Raw genomic sequence first — 8632 nt, 5'->3', positions numbered from 1 at the left:
GAGGGGCAGAGTGGTAGATGGCTTGCATCAGAAACCTCCCTGGCTGGGTGGGTCCCCCATTCCTGGCACGCAGCCCTGATCCCAGGGCCTGGCTGCCAGCTTCCGCCTGGGCCAGCCAAGAGGGCCAACAGCTGGCCTCTCGGCTTCTGAGCTGACCAGGAACAATGTGTCAGGATCATGGGGCCCCTTAGGGGCCTCACTTGGGAGAGATGGGGGCCCTGCCAGCTCATGCCCATGGCAGGCTGCTTGGCATGGCCACCAGTGCTGGGTGGCATGGACTTAGATCACCTTCTCCTCTGCTGGACGCTGACCTGGTCTGCCCAGTGTCCACAGGCCTGCCCTTCCCTGAGCATCAGTGGCTGGAGGGGTGTTCTCAGCAGGGCTAGGGGAGAGTCCGGGGTAGGTTGCCGGTTAAATTTAGAATGTGTTGTGGTGCAGCTGCCCAAGGTTCACTTGTCACCACAGCTGCCACTTGGACCCTGCTGCCAGGGGGCGGGTGAGGGCTGGCTCCGCCTGGGGCTGGGCCCATATTAACCTGTGCTCCGGCCTGGGGGCCAGCAGGGCAGGCCTGCGCTCTGGGAGGCAGAGGTGGCAGAGGTGGCGGCGGAGCCAGAGGCGCAAGGTGAGAGGCCAGCCACCTGGGGCTCTGTGGTTCCTCTCCAACCAGTGGGAGTAGGAGCTGCAGCCAAGGCTCCCCTCAGGCCTGACCAGATGCCCACAGCCCAGCTCAGCTGAGGGCCGGCTCCCTGACCCTCAGCACGGTCAGATACCGGCGCTGGGGCGGCCACCCTAGGCACGGCCTATCAGCTCCCTGCAGGGCCTGTGGAGGTGGGGCCTGAGGGCTTATCACGGCTCACGTCCCTCTCTCCACCAATCAGGAGCAACAGGGAAGGGGAGCTTAGGTCACCCTGCCTGCGGTGTGGCCCCAAGGGCAGCCCCAGGCTGGTGCAGGTTTGGAGAAAGGGCAGGACAGCAGCGTCCCAGAGCAGCTGAGGTGTCCAAGGGCCCTGGGAAAGCCCGGAGTTCCCCTGTCCCCTCCCCCAACACCCTGCCCCAGAGATTCCAGCCTTGCAGCCCTGATGGGGGACCAAGGTCTAACCACAGGGCTCTTATGGCCTCTGAGCCACAGTCCTCAGCACAAGAGGGCAGATGGAACCCCACAAGTCTGACCACCTCACTCCCCTCCCCCGACAGCCCCAGGATTCCTGTGGCCTGGCTCAGTTACCTGGGAGACAGGCCGGCCAGCCTCAGCAAAGATGGGGGGTCCGAGAGGGCTGGGCCTAGGTTGAGCCCTCCTAGGGTAAATCTCCAGGGGCCCCAGGCTTCCTTCTCCCCTCAAGGTTCAGCCCTACCCAGCTCTGCCATCCCCTCAGGGTGCTCAGCTCCGGTCCCCTCCCCTCCCCTCCCCCAGGCCCAGGCCCTCAGAGCTTGAACCTTCCGTCTGTCCCTACCCCCTATGTGGGTCTCCTGCTCCCCTGTCATGGGGACACTGGGCGGGCACTGGGCCTCACCCCAAGCCCCGCCTGCCTTCTCACCCACTCCCTGTGGCTCCCTGGGGCAGAACTGTGCCCAGACAAGTGAGGCGGGGCCTGGTAGCCCCATAACCTTCTGCAGCCTTCTCTGTCCCTTTCAGTAGGGTCAGGAGGCTGCAGTGCAGAGGGTGCTCTCTTGCCTTAAGCCCCCCCCGCTTCCCAGGCTCCCCGTTTCCCAGCCCTGGTCTGCCAGCCTGGACCTGGCTTCTCTTATTCCCATTTCTGGATCTTGCTGCCTCCTGAGCCTCCTCCCTGCCTGGTCTGAGCTGTGTCATGGCCTCAGGAGCAGGTGACCACAGCCAGGCTGCAATGAACGTACTGAGGGAGAAGGTGCTGACGCTGGACACCGTGAACCCGTGTGTCCGGAGGGTGGAGTACGCCGTGCGAGGCCCCATCGTCCTGCGTGCGCTGGAGCTGGAGGCGGAGCTGCGCCAGGTAAGGCCCTGGACCCCACCGCTGCTTTCAGGATACACCTGTGCAGCTGAGGCAGCCCATCCCCAGTGCCCCATGGGACAAGGGCCTGTGGGACTATCAAGGTCCCTTCTCGCTGCCCATGCCCCGTTCCTCCCAGGGTGTAAAGAAGCCCTTCACTGAGGTCATCCGGGCCAACGTCGGGGATGCACAGGCCATGGGGCAGAAGCCTATCACCTTCCTGCGCCAGGTGAGGCTCAGCACCGCCCCAGCGTCCCTCCCCGGTCAGCCTGTGTGCCCCCAGCCTCAGCACTCGCTCCTCCCAGGTCCTGGCCCTCTGCATCCACCCTGATCTCCTGAACAGCCCAGACTTCCCCGAGGATGCCAAGAGAAGGGCAGAGCGCATCTTACAGGCCTGCGGGGGCCACAGCCTGGGTGAGTGCCAGAACCTGTCCAAGTCCCTGGGAGGAGCAGGAGCTGGAGAGGCTTTCCCAGGAGAGGGGTGGATCTTTCTGGGAGGACTGCAAGGGGACCTCACTTTAAATGCCCCCACCCCCTGTCCTGCCCTGGCCCAGGGGCCTACAGCATCAGCTCAGGCATCCAGCTGATCCGTGAGGATGTGGCGCAGTACATTGAGCGGCGCGACGGAGGCATTCCCGCCGACCCCAATAACATCTTCCTGTCCACGGGAGCCACCGACGCCATCATGGTAGGCCGGGGCCAGCGCAGGAAGCCACCATAGCTCCTTGTGCGCAGCTGGGCGGGTCCAGCTCATCCTGGCACAGGGCGGGGGATGGGTACGGCCCTTGGCCAGGCCAACTCCGCCTCCCCATCCCGCACGCAGACGGTGCTGGAGTTGCTGGTGACCGGTGAGGGTCGCACGCGCACGGGTGTGCTCATCCCCATCCCTCAGTATCCACTCTACTCCGCCGCACTGGCCGAGCTCAACGCCGTGCAGGTGGACTACTACCTGGACGAGGAGCGCGCCTGGGCGGTCGATGTGGCCGAGCTGCGGCGAGCGCTGCGCCAGGCGCGTGACCACTGCCGCCCCCGCGCGCTCTGTGTCATCAACCCCGGCAATCCCACAGGTGCGCCCGTCCCCCGCCCACTGCCAGGGCCTGAACGCGCGTCCCTGCCCTGCTGCCCCTGGGTCGGCCTGCCCCGCACAGCCCCACCCACCCCCAGCTGACCCCGGACTTGTCGCGCTCCCCACACCCCAGGGCATGTGCAGACCCGCGAGTGCATCGAGGACATGATCCGCTTTGCCTTCGAGGAGAGGCTGTTCCTGTTGGCTGATGAGGTGCTGGCAGGGGCACCCGTGGGCACAGGGAGGAGAGCACAGCGGGCACCCCGTGACTCTTGTCCACCTGTCCAGGTGTACCAGGACAACGTGTACGCCGAGGGCTCGCAGTTCCACTCGTTCAAGAAGGTGCTCATGGAGATGGGGCCGCCATACGCGGCGCAGCAGGAGCTCGCCTCCTTCCACTCGATCTCCAAGGGCTACATGGGCGAGTGCGTGGGGGCTGGGAGGGCAGGGGCTCGTGAACCCCGGCTGAGGCCGGGCTCACCTCCCCGCCGGCCCAGCCTCGACGCCCGCCGTCCCTTCACAGGTGCGGCTTCCGTGGCGGCTACGTGGAGGTGGTGAACATGGACGCCATGGTGAAGCAGCAGCTGCTGAAACTGAGAAGCGTGCGGCTGTGCCCGACCATGCCCGGCCAGGTCCTGCTCGACATGGTTGTCAGCCCGCCCGCGCCTTCTGACCCCTCCTTCACGCAGTTCCAGGCTGTGAGTGAGAGCAGCCGAGGGGGTCGAGGCAACGGAGTTGGGGACAGACAAGGGCTGGGGGCGTCGTACCCCCAGCTCGGCCTGATCTGCCCTCCCTCCATGGCCGCAGGAGAGGCGAGCGGTGCTGGCTGAGCTGGCAGCCAAGGCCAAGCTCACGGAGCAGGTCTTCAATCAGGCTCCCGGCATCCGCTGCAACCCGGTGCAGGGCGCCATGTACTCCTTCCCGCGCGTGCAGCTGCCCCCCCGCGCGGTGAGGCGTGCTCAGGTCTGTAGCCCAGTGGCCAGGCAGGGTGGGCCGGAGCGGGGCCCGCGGGGAGGGCGGAGCCTGGGACTCCCCGGCCTGACTGCCTGCTCGCCCCCAGGAGCTCGGCCTGGCTCCTGACATGTTCTTCTGCCAGCGCCTTCTGGAGGAGACTGGCATCTGCGTGGTGCCTGGGAGCGGCTTCGGGCAGAGGGAAGGCACCTACCACTTCCGGTGAGGCCCGGCCTGTGCTGCCCTTCTCTGCGACCCCCACCCCATTCGCTTACCTTCTCCTCCCTTTCAGGATGACCATTCTGCCCCCCATGGAGAAGCTGCGGCCCCTGCTGGAGAAGCTGAAGCAGTTCCACGCCAGGTTCACCCATGAGTTCTCCTGAGGATGCCGCTGGGGGCCAGGCTGGGCCGGCAGGGACGACCCTGGACTGACAGTGCTCAGGATTCTGAGGGGTCTCTGGAGTCCTCTGGATTTGCTCCTGCTGCCTGTGGGGCTGGGCCCCTGCCCCTCTGCACGCCCCTAATAAAGCTACCAGACAGCCTGACTTCTTGGAGGCTGTGTGCACTCCTGTATACCCCTCCCCCACCTTTGTCCACTCCTGTCTGCTTTTCTGTGCAGTTCTGGGGGACCCAGAAGGAGTGGTCAAGGAGGGCTTCCACAGGAGGTGACCTTCTACAGACACCACACCTCCCACTGGCTGGGTCTCCACCCTGGTCACAGGTCTTGGGCCAGATACTGGCAAACATTTATGTAAGAATTAGGAGGTCAAGTTGGGGGAGGGTATAGCTCAGGTGGTAAAGCGCATGCCTAGCATTCACGAGGCTCTGGGTTCAATCCCCAGTACCTCCATTATCTAAAAAATAAAATAATAAAATCAAGCCAGCTTAAATTTACCAAAAAAGAGAAAGAATTAGGAGGTTAAGCGGTATGAAGAAAGGCAGTAGACTCCCTGCATCTCCTCAGGGGGAACCTGGCGGTGTTAGGGGTGAGGATGGGGCTGGACGAAACACAGGTGCAGGGTCCCAGGGTGTAGCCATTTCTGAGAAAGACAGAGAAAGGTGTGTCCCCTGACCTGGCCACCACCCTTCCCATACTGTCCGCTTCTTACCTGGCAGCACAGAGAACATGTTAAGCTGTAGGATGGAGCTGACTGGATGGAGTGAGTAGCGGGAGTCCTGGTTCTCCTCAGGGGGCCTCTTCCGACTGCTGGAGGAGCAGCCATGCCAAGAGCAGGGAGGGAGGAGGAACCAATAGGGCTCGCTTTGCCCTGTTGTGTGGAGTGTGTGGTGAGTGTGTGTGACACCCTTGTGCAAACGCAGCCTTCCAGCTGGGAAACAGTGAGAGGGCAGGCCCCCTTCTGAGCTGGAGCGCCCTGCGGCCGGCTCCAGGGAGAGAGTAGGTAAGACGCTGAGGAAAAGGTGCCCTGGGCAGAGCTAGGCTGGACGACTCAGGCTCGGGGCAGGTGGGCCGCCCTGTGTCCTTGCCACTGGAGGATGAGCACCTAGGTGCATGTGCCAGACACTTGTCACTGCACAAGCGGTCCTCTGGTGAGCACTGTAGTCCCCGGTTTATAGATGAGAAACCTGGGTCCCCTGAATGTGTAGAAATGACAGGAAACCCAGCCCAGCCAGAGTGGCCTCAGCAGCTGAGGGAGTATGTTGGTTCAAGTGCCTGTGAGTTGGTCTAGGGGTTGGGCTGACTCCATGGACCCGAGGGCTTAGAGACAGTGCTGGACGAGGTTCCAGCTCTGCTCTGGATCCAGCTCTTAGCCACGTCCGTGTTTCACTGCTGCCCGCACCGCACAGCTCTGGTCAGGAGATGTGGCGTGAGACCCCATGTTCGGCTCTGGTTTCCCCTTCGGATGGGCCCCTCCGTCAGCAAGGCCAGCTGGAGTCAGGCTTGCGCCAGCCCGGCTAGGCTCTCCAGGCCTTGTCATTGGACACTAGAGGGGCTTTCCGGCAGCTGCCAGGAGCATCCTCGGGCGGAACCTGGCTCGGACATTTCCTACAAATCTCCTGCCTTCCACGGCCCTCTGCGGCCACTGGCCTGGAGAGGGCGCTGAGACCACAAGCAGAGCGGGGTGAGGGGTCCAGAAGCAGGAGGGCGCAGTAAGAGACGGGGGAGGGGTGGGGGTGGGGAAGGAGGCCACAGCTCCTCCGTGGGGGCGGCTGGAGCGACCCAACGGACGCTGCAGCAACCAGGCTCCAGGTGAGACACCGAAGCGCTTCCGGAGAGTTAAGGTCTGGGTCCAGAGGGTCTGGAGACGGGATCCGATAACCCTGGGAGGGACTTGTGTGGGCCGCGGTTTCAGCCGCTTCCGACGTTCGATCCTGGGAGACCCAGGCACCGCAGCCAACCTCGGCCAACCCCGCGACTCACCTCCCGCGCCCAGGTCGGCCACCGGGGGCGCCCGCGGGCGGCCGGCGCTCTGGCCCGCTCGCGCACTCTATGGCCGCCGCGTTTCCCGGTTTCGCGGCCTGGGCCCGAGCGGCGCTCAGAGTACCGCCGCGGAGAGGCCGGCAGCTCTTTGGAAGTACTGACGCCGCGAGGACCCGAGGGTGCCAGTGAGGACGCCAGGCTGTCCAACTCGGCCCCGCCCCAAAGCCATGCCGCCGTATGACCCCTGACCCGACCGGACCCCATTTGGAACCGCTCTGTCCCAGCTCTGAGTGGGGCCTCTGATCCCGCCCAGGCCGGCCTTGGACCCAGCCCCAGCCTCCAGAGTCCGGGTGCGCGCCCCTACTCCCGGCGCGGCCCTAGAGCCCCGCTCTCCCTGCCATGCATGGGAAGCTGCTGCCGCTGGCCGGCCTCTACCTGGTGCAGGGCCTGCCCTACGGGCTGCAGTCTGGCCTGCTGCCCGTGCTTCTGCGGGCGCGTGGCCTCTCCCTGACACGCGTGGGACTGGCCAAGGTGTTGTACGCGCCGTGGTTGTTCAAGCTCGTGTGGGCCCCCCTGGTGGACACGTGGGGCTCCCTGAGAACCTGGCTGACGCTCAGCACAGCTGCTCTGGGCCTGGCGTGTGGGCTGCTGGCAGCCCTACCTCCTGCCGAAGCTGGCCAGGCCGGGCTGCCCTCCACTGTGGCAGGGCTGCTTTTGCTGCTGAACCTCGCTGCAGCTGTGCAGGATGTGGCCCTGGACACACTGGCTATGCAACTTCTGGAGCCCTCTGAGCTGGGGCCTGGCAACACGGTGCAGGTGGTGGCTTACAAGCTGGGGGCGGTGCTGGCCCTTGTACCCCCCATCTCCTGGGCCCTGCTCTTTCAGCTCCTGGCTGCCACGTACTGGCTGGTTGCTGCCTTGGCCTGGGTTGCGCCAGCCCTACAACAGTTACCCCCACCTCAGCACTCAGAGCCGCCCCGACATGTCCTGCACCTTTGGCAGGACTTGCTGGCTGTGCCTGGGACCCTGTGGACGGTGGGCTTTGTGCTCACCTACAAGCTGGGTGAGTTAGGGCTTGAGTCAGGCAACAGCAGGGGCGGGCGCTCCAGGCGAGTCCCCAAGAGCCCTAGAGCTTGCTTGTGGGGCTGCCTTCTCTACTCCTGGGGAATGGTCTGCAGGCTGGAGCCCATCCTGGCTCTGCAGCTGGGCCTTGATCCTTGTCCCCTCTGCAGGCCCAGCTCCATGGCTGTCCTGAGCCCCAGCCAGACCCTCTTGGTTCACCCTGAGCTCAGCTGATGCCCATCGCCAAACATCCTGGCATCTCTGACCCAGGACAGAGGCAGGGCTGGGGGAGGGTGACTGCTGAGGCCCTAGGATGAGGAGGGAGGTGGGCTGCTCCTGGTTTTCTCCCTGCAGGTGAGCAGGGTGCCGGCAGCCTGTTCCCCCTCCTCCTGCTGGACTGCGGCATTTCCACCTCTGAGCTGGGGCTGTGGAACGGTGTGGGTGCTGTGGTCTGCTCCGTTGCTGGCTCATCCCTGGGCGGGGTCCTACTGGCCAAGCACTGGTGAGCCCTCCTCCACCCATCACACACCTAGTCCCCTCTGGGCCTTCCCTGCACCCCTGTCCTTCCCTATCTCCTCCCCAGGCAGCCACTGCCCCTGCTGAGATCAGTGCTTTGGTTCTGTCTCGGAGGCCTGGCCTGCCAGACTGCCCTGATCTTTCCCCTGGATGCTCCTGCGGCCCAGCTGGGCACCTGCACAGTATTAAGAGGTGAGGGGTTGGCCGTAGTGGGGAGGAGCCTGGAGTCCTGGGCCCCGCTGACCTCAGCTCCCCCAGGGGCAGCCTTGCTGAGCCTGTGTCTGCAGCACTTCTTGGGGGGTTTGGTCACAACCACCACCTTCACCCTGATGATGCACTGCAGTCAGCTGGCACCCAGTGCCCTGCAGGTGAGGGGACACGGCTGGGACACCAGGGGGCTGCAGGGCGGGAGTACAAGCAGGTCCTGACGCTCTCCACCCATTCCCAGGCCACACACTACAGTCTCCTGGCCACGCTGGAGCTGCTGGGGAAGCTGCTGGTGGGCTCACTGGCTGGAGCCCTGGCTGACAGCCTGGGGCCACACCTCTGCTTCTGCTTCTTCCTTGTTGTCTCAGCCACACCCATCCTGTACTTGGGCCTGGCACCCAGCACCCTGGCCTGAGCTGGGTGGCCAGACTTGTCAATAAAGTGGAGTGTGCATGTGGCCTGTGTCTGGGACAAGTGACATGCAAG

The 8632-nt window shown here is 64.6% G+C and overlaps 2 protein-coding genes across 8 annotated transcripts; both read left to right on the top strand.

Annotated features, from left to right (window-relative positions):
• The first annotated feature begins 497 nt into the window (after positions 1 to 497).
• Positions 498 to 4546, top strand: GPT (glutamic--pyruvic transaminase). 3 transcript variants are annotated; one of them, XM_032467965.1, is made up of 12 exons: positions 498 to 622; positions 1816 to 1967; positions 2104 to 2193; positions 2270 to 2378; positions 2519 to 2652; positions 2788 to 3031; positions 3164 to 3243; positions 3319 to 3455; positions 3554 to 3728; positions 3838 to 3993; positions 4091 to 4203; positions 4274 to 4526. In XM_032467965.1, exons 2-12 carry the CDS (start codon positions 1842 to 1844, stop codon positions 4362 to 4364), a joined length of 1455 nt encoding a protein of 484 aa, XP_032323856.1. In that variant the 5' UTR covers positions 498 to 622; positions 1816 to 1841; the 3' UTR covers positions 4365 to 4526. The 3 variants fall into 3 exon arrangements, with proteins under 3 accessions (XP_032323856.1, XP_032323855.1, XP_032323857.1); XM_032467964.1 differs by lacking the exon at positions 498 to 622 and having other exon boundaries at positions 1617 to 1967; positions 4274 to 4546; XM_032467966.1 differs by lacking the exons at positions 498 to 622; positions 4091 to 4203 and having other exon boundaries at positions 1773 to 1967.
• A 1846-nt stretch (positions 4547 to 6392) lies between these two features.
• Positions 6393 to 8604, top strand: MFSD3 (major facilitator superfamily domain containing 3). 5 transcript variants are annotated; one of them, XM_014560344.2, is made up of 5 exons: positions 6397 to 7424; positions 7778 to 7925; positions 8007 to 8131; positions 8198 to 8307; positions 8388 to 8604. In XM_014560344.2, exons 1-5 carry the CDS (start codon positions 6761 to 6763, stop codon positions 8559 to 8561), a joined length of 1221 nt encoding a protein of 406 aa, XP_014415830.1. In that variant the 5' UTR covers positions 6397 to 6760; the 3' UTR covers positions 8562 to 8604. The 5 variants fall into 5 exon arrangements, with proteins under 5 accessions (XP_032323859.1, XP_032323860.1, XP_032323858.1 ...); XM_014560345.2 differs by having other exon boundaries at positions 8054 to 8131; positions 8388 to 8603; XM_032467968.1 differs by lacking the exon at positions 8198 to 8307 and having other exon boundaries at positions 6393 to 7424; positions 8054 to 8131.
• Positions 8605 to 8632: the final 28 nt, after the last annotated feature.

This window comes from Camelus ferus, chromosome 25, assembly GCF_009834535.1.
Source record: "Camelus ferus isolate YT-003-E chromosome 25, BCGSAC_Cfer_1.0, whole genome shotgun sequence".
NCBI classification, from domain to species: domain Eukaryota; kingdom Metazoa; phylum Chordata; class Mammalia; order Artiodactyla; family Camelidae; genus Camelus; species Camelus ferus.
Note: the sequence above shows the minus strand (reverse complement) of the source record. Positions and strands in the feature narration are given on the sequence as shown.